The sequence below is a fragment of the Chelonoidis abingdonii genome, chromosome 2, assembly GCF_003597395.2.
Source record: "Chelonoidis abingdonii isolate Lonesome George chromosome 2, CheloAbing_2.0, whole genome shotgun sequence".
Classification (NCBI taxonomy): domain Eukaryota; kingdom Metazoa; phylum Chordata; order Testudines; family Testudinidae; genus Chelonoidis; species Chelonoidis abingdonii.
In genome coordinates, this window is record NC_133770.1 from 64,682,863 (window position 1) to 64,703,619 (window position 20,757).

Consider the following 20,757-nt stretch of genomic DNA (forward strand, 5'->3'; position numbering starts at 1 on the left):
AGCCCCCTCCTTCATTTTAGCTCCTGGCCAGACCCTTCACCCCCAGTCCTGTGCTCGGTCCACTCCAACACTTAGCTCAGTGCAGAGAGAGGAAGAGAATGGGCCAGATCCAGGGAGAAGGTAGGTACCCACCGTATGTGGGCAGGGCCGGGACCCCAGACCGGCAGTGGGCTGAGCGGGTCCAGCAGCCAGGATCCCGGCTGGCAGGAGCCGGAGGATGGAACCCCTGAGCGGCAGTGAGCTGAGCCACTCAGCCCACTGCCGGTCTGAGGTCCCAGCTGCTGGCCCCGCACAGCCTGCTGTTGGTCTGGGGTTCTGGCTGCCAGACCCTTCCCAGCTGGGGTCCTGGCCGCAGGCCCCACTCAGCCCACTGCTGGTCTAGGTGAACAGAACCCAGACCAGCAGTGGGCTGAGTGGGTCGGTGGTGTAAGATCAACATTTTAATTTAATTTTAAATGAAGCTTCTTAAACATTTTGAAAACCTTGTTTATTTTCCAATACAACACTAGTTTAGTTATATAATATATAGACTTGTAGAGAGAGACCTTCTAAAAAATGTTAAAATGTATTACTGGCATGCAAAACCTTAAATTAGAGTGAATAAATGAAGACTCGGCACACCACTTCTGAAAGGTTGCCGACCCCTGGTCTAACCCAATGTGGCATCTCTTGTGTTCTTAGATTGGTTGGCACTAGTCCAGAGTACCATCTAATGCTTTTCTTAACCTGGTTTTATCCTCAATTTAGTTGCACCTTTTGCTCTGCAGTCTTAATGTTTTGAGGAATTATTTTGTGTTTTCTTAGAATTGTCTGTTTTGCATTGCAAGTTCTTCAGGGCAAGGAATGTTTATCTATTTGTAAATTTACCTGACATTTTGCATTATTATGTAAGTGTTCTGTAAGAATGAGCTCATTTGTTTTGAGGTGCAAAACAATATAAAGCCTATACAATATTTCATATCCAGCTGGGTACCAGTGATGCTTGTAATGATTAGGGACAGCAGTGCTCCCTGGGGTTAAAGCTTGTAAATAGAAGGCCGGAAGAGACCATTATGATCACCTAGTCTGACCTGTATAACATGAGCCATAGAAAGAGATGCTATCATGATTTAAAGACTTCAGGTGATGGAGAATGTACCCCATTCGTATGTAAGTTGTTCCCCAGTGGTAACCATTGTTAATTTTTTGTCTATTTTTTGTCTACCTTCAGCTTCCAGCCATTGAGCTCTTCAGTTTCTTACTGTAATATAGGTTTTCCAGATTTTGTTGTTCTTGGAGCTACTTTCTGAACTCTTTCTATTTTGTCAATAGCTTTTTTTAAAAAATACGGGCTCCAGAACTTGCACATTGTATAGCAGTAATGGCCTCATTATTACCACTTCATATAGCATTACCACCTCTCTACTTTGAGTCAGTATTCCCCAACTTAAACATACCTTATACTGAAAATTTCTATATTATGTAACAATTATTTTTATCAACCAAACTTTGTCTTTTTTTCAAAAAGTGATATCAAGTTTGTTTGGCAAGGCCTATTTTCCATGAAACCATGTTGATTGACATTAATTATGTTACTGTCCTTTAATTCTTAATTGATTGTGTCCCATAGCTGCCTTTCCATGATTTTGCCCAGGATTGATGTCACACTATCCAACCTATAATTACGCGTAGTATACCAGTTATCTTTTTAAAAATATTGGCTTCAGCACCTTTTGTACAGATTGGTAATGTGTTTTTACAGCAGGTTTGGAAAGCTGTAATTTTGGTTTTACATTCCTATGTCTACTTGCCCAATGGAAATGTCTTTTACACTTCTGCTGATGTGATACCTAATGGAATTATTTTAATCCTAATTCTTAATTTTTGACAAGTATGCAAGTTTATTATTTTGAGGGAATGCTACAAATGTACCACTGAGTTATACACTGAATTTCCCCATTTAATACTTATATTCTTTCTTATCTGTGTTTCTTTATTATCTACCCTATCTGTTTCTGCAGTGAGGGTTCCCTCTTACCTACAGTTTTTGTTGGCAGAACCAGTCCTGTCAGTTACCACGTGGGGGCTTAACTCTCTCTCCTGGAAAATTGGCAAATAGCAGCAGGCAGTTTTCCAGACCACCTTCCTCCCAGACTACAGATTCTGGAAGGCCTACTAAACTGTCAGTTTGGCTCCAGAATCTTCTTCCCTTTGTTTCTTCTTGCTAGGAAGTTTTTACCATCTTTGTCTTTTGGGAGGTCCTCCTTGTTTTCTGATTCCAGTGCACTGAAGACAAAGACAATGAAGACCTCTCATCACCTAGGCAACAAGAAGGAAAATGAGAAAGCAACAAAAAGCAGGCAGGCCCTTTTGTGGCTTTCTAACTGTTGCTACTCAGTCTCTCCCCCTCTCTCCTGGAGGGTGAAGAAATGGTTGGGAATGGGTGTTTATCATTCTGATAGTCCCCATTTTCCACAGAGATCTTGTTTCTCAGATCTGATGGAGCTGTCCTTGCATCCCTTGCTGCATCTATGGGCAGCAGGGTTAAGGTCAATAAAGAATTTTTAAAAGTATATTAGGAACAAAAAGAATGCTGACAATGGTACTGGTCCATTACTAGATGTGTATGGTAGAATTATCAATAATAATGCAGAAGAGAGAGATGTGTTCAATAAATATTTCTGTTCTGTAAATGGGAAGAAAACAGATGATGTAGTTACATTATATAATAACTCTCTCTCCATTCCACTAGTATCTCAGGAGGATATTAAACAGCAATTACTAAATTTTATACATTTTCAAATGAGGTGGTCTGAATAACTTGCATCCAAGAGTTTTTTTAAAGAGCTGGCTGAGGAGTTCACTGGATTGTTAATGTTGATTTTCAGTAAGTCTTGGAACACTGGGGAAGTTTCAGGAGACTGGAAGAAAGGTTGTCTTGTGCCAATATTTAAAAAGGGCAAAGGAGGTGACCCAGGTAATTATACTCCTGTCAGTCAGACATTGATCTTGCACAAGATAATGGAGCAGCTGATAAGGGTCTCTATTAACAGAGAATTAAAGAAGGGTACTACGATTAATGCCAGTCCACATGGGTTTATGGAAAATAGATCCTGTCAAACTAACTTGATATTTTTTTTGATGAGATTATAAATTTGATAAAAGCAATAGTGTTACTCTAATATATTTAGACTTGGTATTTGACTTGGTACCATGTGGTATTTTGATTAAAAAAAACTAGAAGGAGATAAAATTAATATAGCACACATTAAATGGATTAAAAACTGTCTAGCTGATATGTCTCAATGTCATTACAAACAGGGAATCCTCATCGATTGGGTGTTTCTAGTGGGGTTTTGCAGGATTCGGTTCTTGGCCCTGTGCTATTTAACATTTTTATTGGTGCTCTAGAGGAAAACAAAATCATCGCTGATCAAGTTTGCAGATGACCAAAAAACTGGGGGAGTGATAAATAATGAAGAGGACTGGTTACTAACACACCCTGATCCAAATCACGTGATAAGCAGAGCAAAAGCAGGAAATATGCTTTTTAATATAGCTAAATGAATACATCTAGGAACAAATGGGAGACTCTATGCTGGGAAGCAGTGGCTCTGGGGAAAAAAATTGATGGGGGTCCCTGTGAGTAATCAGCTAAACATGAGCTCCCAGTGCGATGTTGTGGCCAAAAGGGCTCATGCAGTCCTTGGATGCATAAACAGGAATCTTGAGTAGGAGTCGAGATATTATTTTACATCTGTATTTGTCAAATGTATGACTGTTGGTGGAATACTTGTCCAGTTCTGGTGTCCACAATTGAAAAACGGTGTTAATATATTTGAGAGGGTTCAGTGAAGAGCCACAAGAATAACTAAAGGCTTAGAAAACATGCCTTATAGTGAGAGACTTAAGAAGCTCATTCTGTTCAGCTTACCAAAGAAAAGGTTATGGGGTGACTTGATGATAGTCTATAAGTATGTACATAGGGAGCAAATATTTAATAATGGATTCTTCAGTCTAGTAGAGAAGGTATTACATGATGAATGGCTTGAAGTTGAAGCTAGACAAATTCAGACTGGAAATAAGGCATACATTTTTAAAGATGAGAGTAATTAACATTGGAACAACTTATCAAGGGTCATGGTGGATTTTCCATCATTGACCAGTTTAAACTGAAGATTGGATGTTTTTCTAAAAGTTATGCTCTGGGAATTACTTGGGGGAATTTCTGTCGCATGTGTTATACAGGAGGTCAGACTAGATCAGGGGTGGCCAACCTGAGCCTAAGAAGGAGCCAGAATTTACCAATGTACATTGCCAAAGAGCCACAGTAATACTTCAGCAGCCCGCCATCAGCTCCCCCACCCCGCTCCCAGCGCCTCCCACCCACCAGCAGCCTTGCCGATCAGCACCTCCTGCTCCCTCCCCGCACCTCCCGATCAGCTCTTTCATGGCGTGCAGGAGGCTCTAGAAGGGAGGGGGGAGGAGCAAGGGCACTGCAGAGGAGGCAGCAGGAATGGGTGGAGTGGAGGCAGGGCCTGTGGCAGAGCCAGGGGTTGAGCAGTGAGCAGCCCCCGAGCACATTGGAAAGTTTACGCCTGTAGCTCCAGCCCTGGAGTCGGTGCCTATGCAAGGAGCTGCATATTAATTTCTGAAAGGCCATGTGTGGCTCTTGAGCCACAGGTTGACCACCCCTGGATTAGGTGATCACAGTTGTCCCTTCTGGCCTTGGAATCCACGAGTCTTCCTGTTTGTGAAGATCTAACTGGAAGGTCCTCTAAGATATCAGTGTCCAAGGAGACTATGGTTCAAAAGTATAAATATTGAACAGAAGCAATTTAAAAAGAGGGAGATTGGTACCTTGATTGCTTCAAGGGGAAAGTTTTACAAATTCTGAATATAACAAGATCTGGTCAAAGCTCAATTCATGGTGCTGGGGAAAAATGCATCTAGCAGAGATCAACTAAATTCTTTCTGATCTGAGAATATTTGCAGGAGGGGCTGACTCTGTGCCTTATAGCAAATGTGCTCTCAAAACATTTCAACAAACTTGATTTTCTAAGAGATAATAAGTAATGATTAATTTAATCTCATGCACATGTCAAATACTACTTGAGACCAGCATCTCTAATCAGGAAATTCAGAGTAACTCCTCGTGATCTAAACCATATCATAGATGCTATTACTTAAACTACCTTTTCAGCCGCTGCCTTCTGTTTCATTCTCCTTGGAGTGCTTGCTCATGTCCATTCCTTGTTAGGTGTGTGCAAGGTACCAAGGAAGAACAACAAAAAGCAGCACACTGACAGAGCACTTGTCAGTGCAGAAGAAAGACAAGCAGGGGAAAAGCAGCACAATGAGACCTGTGCTGGGCCACTCTTCCACTCCTGGGCCCACGATGGCACTGTCAACTCTTGCCTAGAGTGTTGAGTCCGCTGTGGGACCCTCTGCCGATACCTGGAAGCCACCATAGCACCAGCGGTCTGATTGTTCCATTGATGCTGGAGGCTTTCCAAGTGGCGAGGGACCTACTTTCTCTTCCAGTCCCCCCCAACTCCATTGGGACAGCCTCCAGATCCAATGTCTGGAAGCAGGAAGGAACAAGGGATGTTGGGTTCTTTCCTGGCACCCTCTAGAGAAAAGCTGACCCTGATCCCAGTGTCCCGACCATCTCCAGTCTGCTGTCAGTCCACGGACCCCGGCACCGCATGGTGGCAGAATTGGTACCGCTCTGCCATGTTCTCAGAGAGAGGACTATTCTGAATCCAAAGGGGAACCTTATGTGCAACCTAAGACTCAGCACCGGTACCCAGCCTATGTACCACCAGAGTTTGATACTTCTTCCCCCTCTCCCACTAGTAGTGGCCTTACTGGAACCCCTGGGGGTTTCCCCTGGCACCAGATGCTCCCTACCATCAGTTCTACTTGGTGGCTGCTGAGAAGCGGACTACTGTTCCTTCTTGCTCGGCACCAGACCCCAACTCCAGTGCTGATGTTCAGGAGGTGGCTCAGGTGGACATTGTTGAGGCTGAGGAAGAAAAAGGAGCCTCTCCTCCAATGCAAGCCTCCTCATTTTCTCCAGATGAGGCTGTCAATGGGACCCAGTAGCCTGCTTCTGCAGGACGATTTCAGGGCCCATCAGGACCTTTTGAAGTGGGTAGCTGTGAACCTGGGTCTGGAAATTGAGGAGCTTAAAGAGACATCGCACAGCCTTATTGGTATCCTGGCTGCAGCATCTCCCTCCAGGGTGGCCTTACCCATCAATGAGGCTGTGATGGGACTGGTCAAGGCTGTGTGGCAAATTCCTTCTTCTTCCCCCACTCCACCCCCGAACCTCAAAGAGGGCAGAGAAGAAATATTATGTCCCAGCGAGTGGATTTGAACACTTGTACTCACATCCCCTTCCAGCATGCCTGGGTCACGTTTGCAGCAAATGAAAAGGATAGGTAGGGCCAGTCAAGCACTACCACTAAACAAAAAGACACCAAGAAACTAGACCTTTTTGGAAGAAAGGTTTATTTGGCAGGTAGCCTTCAGCTATGTATCTCTAACCAGCAAGCTTTTCTGGGGAGATATAATTATAATCTGTGGGACTCCCTGGCTATATTTAGAGACTCCCTGCCTCAAGATTCAAGGCAGGAGTTCGCTGCCCTCTTGGAAAGCAGTAGACATGTGGCCAGGACCTCTCTCCAGGTGGCTCTGGATGCAGCTTACATGGCAGCTAGGACAATGGCCTCTGCTGTCACCATGAGGCCTTGTTCGTGACTCCAGTCCTTGGGGCTTTCTCATGAGGTCCAACAGCCCATCCAGGACCTCCCCTTCAAGGCTCCTCTGTATTCCTGAAGCAGACAGACACAAGACTAAAGGGCCTGAGGGCCTTAAGGGCCACCCTACGATCCTTAGGCTGTATGCTCCATCAGGTTCCAGGATGCACTTCAGGCCTCAGCAGCCTCTTCGTTTCTTGGCACCTACAAAAGAAAAGGAAGAGGTTAAAAGTGGCGCTAACCACTCCCGTCCACCTCAACATCCCAGCTTGTGTCTCAGAGGTACTCTGGTGGGCCCAAGCATGCCTTTTGAAGATGCGCCTGGAGGTGATATACCAGTCACCACTTCAGATCCCTTCCCCATCCCTCTTCGGGGACCCTTCTTATGAACAACTCCTTGTCCAGGAGGTGCAATCCCTCCTAAAAATGGGGGCTGTGGTGGAGGTTCTGCAAGAAGAAAGAGGTTTTACTCCCAATATTTACTAATCCCAAAGGGGACCTCTGGCCTATTCTGGACCTGTATCGCCTCAAGAAATATCTCAAGAAACTGAGGTTCCACATGGTCCCTCTGACTTCTATCATTCCCTCCCTGGATCCAGAAGACTGGTATGCTGCCCTTGACTTACAGGATGCATGCTTTTGCATTTCTCTCTTCTGTGGCCCCAGAAGATTTCACAGGTTTGTTGTGGTTTAGCACCACTATCAATTTACTGCTCTTCGTTTTGGCCTATCAGTGACCTCCCAGGTCCTCACGAAGTGTAAGGCTGTGGTAATAGCAGTTTTCCTCAGATGGCAAGGCATCCAGGTCTGCTCGTACCTCGAGGCTCAATGACTGGCTGATCAAGGGTCGGTTCAGAACACCATCAGCATGGTCCAACCCACCTTCCAAGCTCTGGGCCTGCTGATAAACTAACAAAAGTCGACTCTTGTTCCAGCTCAGAGAATAGAATTTATTGGGTGGTGCTCGACTTGACCCAAGCCAGGACTTTCCTGCCAGAGGCCTTATTCTGGACTATGTTGAACCTGATATCCAATGTAAATAGTCCACCTAATTAAGACAGCTCAATTAAGACAGGTTTGCCTCAAGCTACTGGGGGACATGGCGGCATGCACTTATGTGGTTCAATATGGAAGACTGTGCCTCAGGCCCCTCTAGATGTTGCTAACATTAGTATATTCCCCAAGCAGACACCACTTGGACTCCATGCTCACAGTTCCTCCCCTGGTCCTCTCCTCCCTGGAATGGTGGAAAGACCCATGATTGGTAATGATGGGGAGTGCCCTTTGTTACCCCTTGACTGTTGGTAGCTTTGATCTTGGACGCGTCAGACCTATGGTGGAGAGCCTGCCTCTACAACCTCAGGGCCTCTGGTCGCAAGAAGAACTCTGCCTGCACATAAACATCAGGGAGCTTGGGGTGGCATGCTTAGCTTGCCAAGTGTTCCTACCCCAGATATCAGGTGAGGCGGTACAAGTCCTGACAGACAGTATCGTGGCCATTTTCTGTATCAACAACCAGGGAGGGGCTTGATCTTCAGCCCTGTGTTGAGAGGCCATCCATCTATGGGACTTCTGCATGAAGCACTCCATTCAGCTCAAGGTGTCATATCTGGAAGCCTGGAATGTACTGGCGGTTCACCTCAGCAGATCCTTTTCCTCTTGCCATGAGTGGTCCCTTCATCTGGAGGTCACCAGGTTCATCTTCCAAAGGTGGGGGTCTCCTTAGGTGGACCTGTTTGCTACCAGAGAGAATAGGAAATGCCATCAGTTTTGCTTGGTACATGGGGACAGCCTGGGTTTCCTCTCTGATGCTTTCCTGCTCCCATGGACAGATCTTCTATTCTACGTCTTTCCTCCAATCTCTCTGGTCCACAAGATCCTCCTAAAAATCAAATGAGACAAGGTGAGAGTTACTCTGATAGCCCCAGTGTGGCCACGCCAGCACTGATTCGACATACTCTTAGAGCTGCTATTGACAAGTCCATCTCCCATGCTGTCTGGACATAATCTCACAAGACCATGGCCGATTGCTTCACCCGAACCTTGCCTTCCTGCACCTAATTGCATGGATGCTGCATGGCAGAACATAGAATAGGCTTTCTCGGAACAAGTCCGCAGATGTTGGTAGGTGGTAGAAAGCTGTACACCAGGGCTTCCTACCTGACCAATTAGAAACGCTTCTTGACATGTGTCAGGGTTCCTTCCCCACTCTGAACTTCAGGGTACAGATGTGGGGACCCACATAAAAGACCCCCTAAGCCTATTTTTACCAGTTTAGGCTAACAGTATGCTGCCACCACCAAGCAAGTTAAGCAAATATTTAGGGAGAGCCACTTGGAACTCTACCTTTCCCCAAATATCTCCCAAGTCCCTAACCCCCTTTTCTGGGCAGGCCTGAGAATGATTTCCCCCCAAAGCCCCTACACCCCTTTTCCTGGATAGACTTGAGAATAATCCGCCCCAAGCCTCTACACCCCTTTCCCTTGGAAGGCTTGAGAATGTCCCCTCACCACTTTGTCCTGGTGAACACAGATCCAAACCCTTGGATCTTAAAACAATGAAAAATCAATCAGGTTCTTAAAAGAATAATTTTAATTAAAGAAAAAAGGTGGAAGGAGTACCTCTGTAAGATTAGAATGAAAGATAATCTCACAGACAATCAGAGTCAAAACACAGAGGGTTTCCCTCTGGGCAAAACTTTAAAGCTACACAAAGAACCTCAATTTATCCTCTCTCTTATTTGCAAAAGAACTCACAAACAAGAAAATAAAAGTAATCTAACCATTCCTTCTCTAAATACTCACTACCCTACAGGAGTGGGATGGCTCCTTCTTTCTCTGTCTCCGGCAAAAGCGGGCACACAGCCCAGACAAGACTTTTTCCCACTATCAGATTTTAAAGTATCTTGTCTCCTTATTGGTCCTTCTGGTCAGATGTCGGCTAGGCTATGTGAGCTTCTTAACCCTTTACAGGTAAAAGAGGAATTAACCCTTAACTGTATGTTGATGACAACATGGGCTTCTCAAAAGCGCTCTCTCCATCTTGATCATCCCTTCAGTCTGTCTTGGACTACTTGCTCCACTTAAGATGCGAGGGGCAAGTTCTGCTGCTTATCAAAGTGCACTTAGCAGCCTTCTCAGCCTTCCAGCCACTGTTCTTCCATGAGATGACAGTACGGTTTCTCAAGGGGCAGGAGAGGCTCTAATCTCAGATCTATGAGCCAATACTACCCCATGGGACTGAAAACTGATTCTGTTGGGACTCATGGGTCCTTCGAGCTGCTAGCATTGTGTCCCCTGCTGTTTCTCCCTTTGGAAAGTCGCCTTCTTGGTGGCGATCACCTCGGCCAGAAGGGTCTCTGAAATCAAGGCCCTGACATCAGAACCGCCTTACATAATATTCTTCAAGGACAAGGTCCAACTGCTCCCCTACTTGGCCTGCATGAGAGAGGTGGTGTCACAATTCCATAGCAACCAGACCATTTTCCTACCAGTCTTCTTCCTGAAGCCTCACAGGAACTCTGAGGAATGGCGGTTCGCTCACTGGACGTTAGGTGTACCCTTGCCTTTTATATTGAGAGGACTAAACCCTTCCGCAAATCAACAAAACTCTTTGTTGCAATAGCGAAAAGGATGAGCGGACTCCCTGTGATCTTGTCCTGAATAACCACGTGTATTTGGGCTTGCTACAAGCAGGCGAATGTCCCACCTCCATCCATCTTAAACATTCACTCCACAGGGCCCAGGCTTCATCAGTAGTGTTCCTCACACAGGTCCCAATCCAGCACATCTTCAGGGCCACAAACTGGTCATCCGTGCATACCTTTGCATCTCACTACGCCATCACCCAACAGGCCCAGGATGATGCCAGTTTTAGGAGAGCGGTGTTGCTGTCAGCGTGTCTATGAACTCTGAGCCCACCTTCTGGGGTACTGTTTGAGAGTCATCTAACATGGAATGAACATGAGCAAGCACTTGAAGAAAACAGTTACTAACCTTTTTGTAACTGATGTAAATGTGTTGCTCATGTCCACACCACAACCAACCCTCCTACTTCTCTCTCGGAATTAAAGGCAAGAAGGAACTGAGAGGGTGAATGGCCGGCAACACCCTTTATGCTGGCGCATGTGAATGCAGCTCCAGAGGGCATTAGAGCTGGCATGACGGATACCACTGAGGGAAAACTCTCTGGCAATGGTGCATGCGTCGTTTACACACCTAACGTGGTATGGACATGAGCAACACATCTTGAACAACAGTTATGGAAAGATTAGTAACTGTTTTTTCTTCTCACTCTACTAGAAAGGTGGGTCATAGAAAACTGAGGTCACTTTGTGGAAAGGCAGTATTCTAAGTTACACAGTCACAAGATGGTTTCTAAATATTCCTAAGTTGTAAATTTTTTGGAGCAAGGCCTGACAAAGTAAATGTGTGTACTACATCTAGTCAAATGGAACCCCTACCTTGAAATGGATCTCTCAGTAATCCAAAAGAAAACTTGTACATGTTAGATGTTCGCAATGGCAGTCAAATCCACCAGGCATTAACTCATACGGAAGTCAACCACTATATTTGTACTCTACTAGCTTGTATTGTAGGTATGCTTAAATGTGATGGATATGGCATTTCTAACGGTGAATATAACAGGAATATTGATCACCTGGAATAGCGTCGAAAGCCTGTAATTTCATTTGTTACTTATTCCTAATCAAGTGTGATGCATTGTAACCTAACTAGTTAAACTCACCTTTTATAAATAGAAAGCAATTTTACTACATAAGGCATCTGAAGGAAAATATCTTGATACTGTGATGGGTTCAGTCACAGGGACCCTGTTGGGACTATCACCTGATGGGCTCAAAGGTAATTTCAGCACATTTTCCCTGTCAGGTTGGGATTCCAGAACCCTGCCTTGTTGAGCCAGATACACTAGCCTGCTGCAGCACCAACCCAGGGTCTGGTCGATGCCCCCAAAGCTGCAGACATAACCGAAGATAGCTCAGCAGTTTACCTGTCTTCAGCTCCCAGACACCCTGTTCCCAATGGGATTCAAACCCCAAATATATCCGTTACACTGTGTAAGCTTTATACAGAGTAAAAATTCATAAATTGTCTGCCCTCTATAACACTGAGAGATATGCACAGTTGTTTGTTCCCCCAAGCATTAATCAGTTACGCTGGGTTTATTAATAAACAAAAGTGATGTTATTAAGTATAAAAAGTAGGATTATAGTGGTTTCAAGTAATCACAGACAGAACAAAGTAAGTCACCAAGCAAAATAAAGCAAAAATATGCAAGTCTAAGCCTAATACATTAAGAAACTGAATACAGGTAATCTCACCCTCAGAGATGTTCCAATAAGCTTCTTTCACAGACTAGACTTCTTCCTAGTTTGGGCCCAATCCTTTCCCCTGGTACAGTCCTTGTTAGTCCCAGCAACCATCTCGGGGGTTTTCTCATGACCGGTAGCGTATTTTGTTCGGCTCCACCCCCTTTTATAGCTTTGGCAGAAGGTGGGAATCTTTTGTCTCTCTGGGTCCCCACCCCTCCTTCCAAATGGAAAAGTACCAGATTTAAGATGGATTTTATTATCCGGTGACATGTCACTGTAAGACCCCAATCTCCATTCGCTCTGCGCTGGCCCACAGGTGCACAGGAAGGCTTTCAAGTAACTAAGGCCATTTACAACTGATTGTTTCTGAAGCACCCTTAATGGCCTCCACTTTATATGTTTACATCAGTGATACAATTTTATATCTTGCTCTCCTAACTCCAGATATAGAAGTAACACATGCAAACAAATAGGATGAACACACTTAGTAGATTACAAGCTTTCTAACGACACCATACAAGGGGTATTTAGCTTAAAGCATATTCCAGTTATGTCCTATTCATAAGCATATTTCCATATTGCATATGGAGTGCAATGTCACAATATCATTCCTTGTTATGTGGTGCTTGCAAGGAGTTTAGGTATGATCTCTGACTGCTGTTCCTTCTATATAGAATGAAAGTGATATCTTGATTCTCAAGAGAAATGAAGTGCGACAGAATTTGTACTCTGCAGTGGAAGAATTCATTCTGGAAGTGGATGAGCTACCTCTCTCTGAACGTTCAACTATTTTGCAGGTTGGAAAGAAACTTCTTATTACTATTATTATTAAACACTTTTAATCTGCTCTTCAATGTTTTTGAAGGTCGGTCTGTTAGAATTGAAGGTTTCAACAGCAGTAAATTGAGATTAGTATATTACATGACTAGGCAGTATAACTTTTTCCACACCTTTTTGCTAAGTGATCTCTGTAGTTTGATTTACTCAGTAAGCACAGCAACCTGCAAATACACTTTTTAAACATCCTAGTTATTTTTGTTCAGAATATGTAATTAGTCATATATTTTTACAGTGTATACTCTGATAGTAGTATGTTTTTCCCCCAGATGGAAATCGAGAAAGTAGTGGGAAATTACGTAAAAGCATGTACAGACATGTTTTAAAACGGGTCGGCAACCTGAGGCTCTCGTGCCAAAGGCAGCACGGGGGCTGATTTTTAGTGGCACGCTGCTGCCAGCCAGGATCCTGGCTGTTAGCCTTGCTCATCCTGCTACTGGCCTGGATCATAGAACCCCAGACCAGTAGCGGGATGAGCCGCTCAGCCCGCTGCTGGTCTGGGGTTCCAGATGCCGGCCCCTTGCTAGCTGGCGTCCTGGCTGCTGGCCCCGCTCAGCCTGCTGCCAGCCTGGATGGACGGAACCTGGGCTGGCAGCAGTCTGAATGGGGCTGGTGGCCAGGACCTTGGCTGGCAGGGGCCGGCGGATGGAACCCCAGACCAGCAGCGGGCTGAACAGCTCATCCCGCTGCTGGTCTGAGGTTCCGTCTGCCTCCTGCTCTACCGGTCTGTCACGCGAAACTTAAATTTAATGAAGACTTGGCACACCACTTGCCAAAGGTTGCCAAGTCTTGTTTTAAAATATTCAAAAACAGTTCAGCACTGAAAAATGGTATCAAGCCTGTGTTCCTGATTGTGGAGTCCTTTCTTTTGAAGGCAAAATAATGTGAAAACTAAGAATTAACATAATCCAAAATTATTAAACACTTCTTTCATCTCTGTATTAAGCTCCAGCCTGCAACAGTTTGCTGTTCTGATCCTTAAACCATTAGGAATATGATCAATTGCTGATTGATTGTAAGCAGTGTGTCGCTGTAACCCCAGGAACTCTTCATTTGGTGTTGAAAAGGGGTTAGATGCTAGTTTAGGCAGAGCAAGCCAGTATTCAGCACATTCACAGAAAGCATGACTGAAACCAAGTTTTGCTTTGTCTCAGTCATGCTTTCTTTATCAATTTTGTCTGATCTCTTTTAGCAGCTCAAATGTTCTCAACACCGTTTAAAGTGGGGAAGAGTGGTTAGCCATGGGTTGTCTTTTCTGGGGCAGATAAACCCTAATGTGCATGCTGCTTTTCACATCACGTGTGAATGAATATCAATCAAAAAGGAATAAGTTGTGATAATCAAGCTCAGTTCTGCTGTAACACAAGATGGCTTTGAAATCTGGCCTGTGAAAGTGAGTGCTAGTATTGTGCATTAGCTCATAGCATCCTAGTGCACATTTGCAATATATTTTTTTCTATTTTTTCCTTTTTTACTCCGTTATGCTACATGCACTTGAAGATGTGAGAAGTTTTACATTTGCAAATAAATTATTTTATAACCAAAATTTCAGTGTGTTTGAGGGATTTTTAATGGAGAATCTTTATTGTAGTGAATAACAACAAGCAAATATACATTCTTCATTAAACTGTACCACTCAGAGTCATAGTAACGAGTCATCTGAGTACATGCAAACCAATGAGAACCCGAACTTCGGCCAACCTGTTCAAGTGTGGCATGGATCTGATCAACAGTATGGCAATAAAAATTAGTATTATTGAAAAACTTGAATTGGGAGTATTTTTAAATAGTGCATTCAGAAGTACAGTTAGATTATATAAAAAAATGTTTTTCTGATTCTGCTGCTATGCTGCAGAACTTGGATGTTTTTGATTCATTAGAAAAGGAATTCATATAAATAGATTATATGGATCTGGCATCATTGGAAAGAATAAAATGTCTGGACCTAATAGTTTCAAATAGAATAAAACTGATTTTTTCCTAGCTGCATTACAAGATTGTTCTGCTTTAGCTCCACTAGGTGGTAGTCTTTAAACATTTTTTATATGCTGTACCAGAGTAGAATTGCAGCAAGATTTTTTAGATAGTTAATAGTGTCTTGAATGTTGAGTGCATTCAGATCTTCTCCTATTAGTTATGCTCAACAAAATAATTTTTTCGTGTTCTTTAATATAATTCTTCTGACAGACTCAACTAGTATTTGAAAATGGAGGGTAAAAGACTAAAATAATATCTCCAAATACTGACACTGCCTTGGTTATGGACTAGTCTATAGTATAGTTGCTTGGGTTTTCAGTTACTGTGTTTACTCAGTTAGAACAGTTATGAAGAAATAGGATTCAATTTACAGGATTTTAACAGGAAAGTTTTCCTTGATAGCCTGATTCCTCATACAGATTATTTCTTCTAACTAGTTTTTCAGTGTGACTAGTTCCAGCTGTATTTATTATTGTATTTATTCCAGCTGTATTTATTATTGCAGTATTATACAATAATACTGCAATAAAACTATTACAGTTCAGAAGGTATGTTTTTTCAGGTGCTAAGCAGCACTCTTAATTTTTTTTTTTCTTAGATGAAATGTCTGTTTTGTTTCTGATTGTTCTCAACCCGGAGGTTACTTCTCCGATCTCTTCACCAACCCCCATGCACAAAATAAATTGTGGTAAATTCTTGTCCCGATGTTCTTGAGAGAGTGTAAAAAAGAGTTTTCATCAGGCAGAAATTTTTCAGATGACTTTAGTGTATTCTGATAATTCAAATGGCTGCTGTAAACTTGTCATAGACCTACCCCTTAGTTAAGAAAAGCGTATTTTGCACATTTGAAGATGTCTGGTTTAGAATGAAGTAGTAGAAAAACATCTACTATGCTTGCATGAATCTTATTCACTACTATTACAGTGTTCAGGCACACACTTAAATAACTGAATAAATTCAGTGTCCCAAACTGTTGCAGTGTTGTGTGTTTTAATGTTGGAAAGTTCATTTTCGATCCCTCTCACAGCTAGAAATCTGCTATGCTGCACATTTACAGCATAAGGGTCTTATTGTAACAATATGTAATGCTAGTACATGTAATGAATCTATTCTAGTTGTAGGAATAAGTATTTTCTGTCTCTTGTATATCTAAATTCTCAGCCATTCTCTTGCATTATTTTTTTTGTACTGCAGTATTATATGGTATCGTATCTTGTTGTACATTCAACAAAGATTTACATCTGGTACATTAACCTTGTAAATTATGTTATAGCAATGATAGTATATATTATTGCTTCCAAAATCATTGGGGAAATGTACATAATCAACCAGTCAGAATTGTGTGTTAGATCTATACCTACAAGAAGGTAAGGAACAAAAAAAGACTAATTCAGAGAAGGGTACCCAGCTAGTCTCCTTCCTCCTCAGTCTTTTTTTCACCTCCTGAATGTATAGGTGATGCTTCAGCCTTCTGAGCTATGAAGGAGAGTTAAGAGACAACTATTTTATGAAAGAAAGTTGGAGGGGAGAGTTTGTCTGCCTATAGCTAAATACAGATTGGAGGCACTGGCTGAGACTCCCCCTAGGAATAATCTTCCCATGCTGCTGCCTCTTCCATTCACCAGTGGCATGGAACACCTCCTCTACTTTTGGGTAAGGCCTCTAACATTGCCATCCCGTGTGTGTGTGTGTGTATGTGAAAGCCCAGGCTTCTCCTCTGCCTGTCCTCAGTTATCACTGGTGCGACGGGAGAATTTTAGCTATAGGCTCCTCTGTTCTCTTAGCTTCTGGTGATCTAGGGCTCCTTTCCACCCCCATCTCATGTAGCAGCTTGTCCTAAGAGGGAGGCCTGGATCAGGTACATACATACCTCTACCTTGGTTTCTCTCCAGCCTGCTCTGTCAGCAGTGAGGGCAGTGGTACCAAACTTTTCTTGTCACGCCCCCCTCTTAGCAGTAATGGAATTTGTCCGCATCCCTCCTCCATTACTGCACAGTTGGCACAGTTGAACTGGGTCTGGGGGAGTAGCTGGGGCTAGAGGTGGATCTGGCCTGGATGTGGAGAGGGAATGAGGGCAGAGCTGGGCTGTTAGTGGAGCAGGGGCAGAGTGGAGCTGTGGCTGGGGTCGGAGCTGGGTTGGGCGCATCGACCTTGAAAGTTCCTCCATGCCCCCTAAGGGGGCATGCCACACAGTTTGGCAACCACTGAGCTAGGGGAACCTCTTAGTGACCTCTGCCACTGGAAATGTATAATGGCAGGCAACTGCCTAAGTTCTCTGCTACAGCAGGAAACCTTATACAGGTTGCCCTTCCCTGTGGTTCCTGTTGTGCCACTGGGCCCTTTGTTGTGAGAGCCTTGGGTTCTGCTAGGGGTACCACACCCCTTTATTGAGCAGGTGCAGAGCCAGCCTCTTCTGGCTCTGTACAGATCCATTCACTTCTTCATCCACAATAGGTTCTTTGCCTGCTTTCTCCATTGTTTGCATCCATGGTAATGTGGTGGGAGGTTGTTCTGACTGTAGTCGGTTTACATTGTATGGGACAGATCATCAGTGAGCTAAGGGAATCTCCTTCAGCATCCAACAACTTTATGAGCTCAGTGCTTCATCCCTCTTTCCTCAGTCCCAGTTTTAAGACTTCTGTCTGTGCTCCTTCATCATTTTTCCCTTTCCCATCTTCCTGATGCTCCAGTCCCTCTTGTTCCCTGATTCTTGTGGAGAGACCCTGTAGGCCTGCCTCTTTGAACCCTGGAAGAGGACTGCTTGCTGGAGCCATGTTAGTGGTAGAGTTGGGGTGGCAGTGTGAAGTACTATGCCTCTGTTCAAGCAGAAGCTCTTATTGCTAGGATATTAATATCTTTGGGGGAAAACAGCAATCGCTAAGAGAGGTGTTTTCAGGAGAAAAGCCTGCACGGTTCCCCGCCGCGTTCCCCTTTTGTAAGGTTGTCACTGTTGGTAAGTGTCTTACTTCTCCCCAAGTGTCTGATAAGTGATTTCTCTGACCTTAAGGTCAAAGTAGTGGGTGTCACCTACTTTGGTCACCTACTGCTCTGCCTACTTTCTCACCACACCAGTGATGCTATTCATCCACGGAGAATCTGGGCCAGATTTGCAGTTGCTCTCCTTGCTGTCCTAGTTGCCACCATTTAGCATTGATCGCTTGAGTGCTGCAGTCTGGTCTTGGTCAGCCTGTGACCCAGTCGCTGTCAGGGCCACAAAAGCAATCAAGTAGTCATTGGAAGACTCCAGACAAGTGACATAGTTCTTGTGTAATGTCATTTTTGGTAGTGCTCTCAGCTCTGGTGGTGTCTCCAAGCTTGGCTGCAGGCAGGTTTAGCTCTTGGACTAGAAGGATGACCTGCCTGCAAAGGTGAAGCTTGCTGCCAAACTCTCTTTAAAGGAGTTGAACTCTTTGGAGAAGGTCTTGGTAATATAACCTGAGCATTCTGAGGCCCTGCATCAAGCAAGCCTTCCAGCCTCATTCTCTCAGGGTTACGTTAAGTCCCTTTGATGCAGGGAATAATCTGGACAAGTAAAATCAGCAGTTCACCACCTTTAGAGCTCATGGTAGGAGCTCACAAGCTGATGGGAAGGTGTTTAGCACAAAAAATACTGTCAGTCATTTACATCCCTTTTTTTGTGGAGAACTTTATCTTTTGGACACACAAAATCAAATACCATCATCAAAAAGGAATGCACAAATATTCCCCAGCAAGAAATTTCTTATCCAGGTGCACAACCCTGGGTTCAGAAAATAGCTTTTTGCCAGGATGTGTCAGCAGAAAATTGACCTGGCGTTCTTTCATTTGTGATCACTCATTAAATGTCTTTTAACTGCTTATTTATAGGACATCCATTAAGTTCCTTTCTGTTTGCATACCTGCTATTTTTTTTTTTTTGCTTACCCTGTACAGGAACTGTCTGGTTCTCTGGAGGCAATATATGGTCAAGTTAGTGAAGCAAATGACTCTGAGGAGGCATTTCAGCAGTTTTTTGAGTGGAAGCAGACTAAACTGGAGGAATTCAGTCGTGTCAGAAGTGGTACAAATGCTTCTCTACAGATTCTTGCAACGTGGTTCAGTGGCATGATAAAGGTAGAACAGACTTTACTTCTATCCTGTAACATATGTGAAAAAGACACAGTCCTGTATGCAGACAGTAATCCTGTGCAATAGATGTTAGTGCCTGATAGGCAGGCATTATGGGAGAGCTAAATACAAGTTTCCATAGTTGTACTTGTAAAGAGTGCGACTTGGTGCCAGTGTTTCACGGTAAAGAGAACAGCGTTTAGTGAGGACCAGATAACTATCTTACCTCAGTACCTAATACATATTGGAGTCAGCTGGTACAAAATATAAATGCATGCTCTTGGGTTAGAGGACGTGTTTCATGGTTCAATTAAGTATTTTCCTGGGTTGACCTAATATAAGCATATCATGGGCGGAGAAAGAACTGCTCAGTGCATTAAAATTATCTGTTCAGACTTTTTTCCAATGATTAAACAAAAACATCCTCATTGCTCCTTTCATCCTACTTTTGAACTAAAGACTTGAAGGTAAATTAAAGGAATCTAATCAAACACTGATGCTGAAATAGTCTGAGTAGAGAGAAAGAAAAACAAGGATTACCAAATGAATGAACAGGCTGTTTCTGATTTTAAAATGCTCTAGCTACAGATTACCTTTTCCTTGCCTTGAAATGTTATGTGGAGGAATTAATGCAAATTGGAAGGTTGTCTAGTGTTCTATTTTTATGTAGTATTGTCCCTAAGCTGATGTACTGTTGTAATGCTGTCATATAGCTTACAACAGTTCTTAGTCTATATCCGGCAGTTTCCCCACAGCACATTGGGTAGGGTTGAGTTACCTCTCCTTCCTTCTCCACTGCCCCCAAGAAATTGGAGAATCCTCTTTAGAGCTTTGCCAGATCAGAATACTGACTCTTGCACCACTGATACAAGATGATGTGCTTTAAGTGCATACCAGAAATAGAGGGCTATTTTGTTTTACTGGCAGTCACTTTTATTTTCCTTGTTAAATTGTGGAAGTGGGTGCCATAGAAGTTTAGCAGATGCTCTGAATGGTGCTTTTGCAGCATTTTCTTTTTAAACTCTATGGGAACTAGTCAATAATATTGTGGAGCAGCCTTTTGGATATGTCTACACAGTCACTAAATGCCCATGGCTGGGCCAGCCTGCAGGACCCAGGCTGCTGGGCTGTAAAATTGCTGTGTAGACATTCTGGCTCGAACTGGAGCTTGAGTTCTGGACCCCATGAGAGGGAAGGAAGGGTCCCAGAGCCTGGGCTCCAGCTCAAGTTGGAACATGTACATCACAATTATACGACCCCACCACCTTAGCCCTGCAAGCCCAAGTCAGATGACTCGGGTCAGCTGTGAGTGTTTAATTGCTGCACAGCCTGTGGCAAATTGCCGGCACTACTATGATGGGTCTGGTGCTTTTTCTTTTTGTGCGGGTGTTCAGGGTGCCCTTTCTCGACCCTAATCTGGAGTATTAACTGTCCAGTAGTACCCCAGGGAAGGGGAGTGGAGAGGGAGGGACCTGGGCCTGCGCTCTACTCTGGGTCCCAACCTAGAGGCCCTAGGGATAGTGATAGACATACTCTGTTAGTCTGGAAGCGGCTGCCTGAAGACAACTGCTTCTTAGGAGCAGTTGGACAATGTTTTGGGGCCAGGGAGAGGTAAGACTAAGAAAATAAAAATGACCTGAACTTCCAGGGATGATTTAAAAGTGAAAAACGCAGTCTGCTTGGATGAGAGAGGATATTATCCAGGTTAGCCATTTATTAACAGTAAATAGTTTCAACCACTTAGGCCTACTCCACACTACAATATTTTACTATGCCTAAGTA

The 20,757-nt window shown here is 43.8% G+C and overlaps 1 protein-coding gene across 1 annotated transcript in view; it reads left to right on the forward strand.

The window, feature by feature from the left end:
* The window catches only part of STK31 (serine/threonine kinase 31), a 116,566-nt gene that overhangs the window by 23,355 nt on the left and 72,454 nt on the right, over positions 1-20,757 (forward strand). The window contains exons 10-11 of the mRNA XM_032773865.1: positions 12,750-12,872; positions 18,802-18,981. Of these exons, the coding sequence (XP_032629756.1) occupies positions 12,750-12,872; positions 18,802-18,981 (303 nt within the window). The remainder of the gene's footprint in view (positions 1-12,749; positions 12,873-18,801; positions 18,982-20,757) is intronic.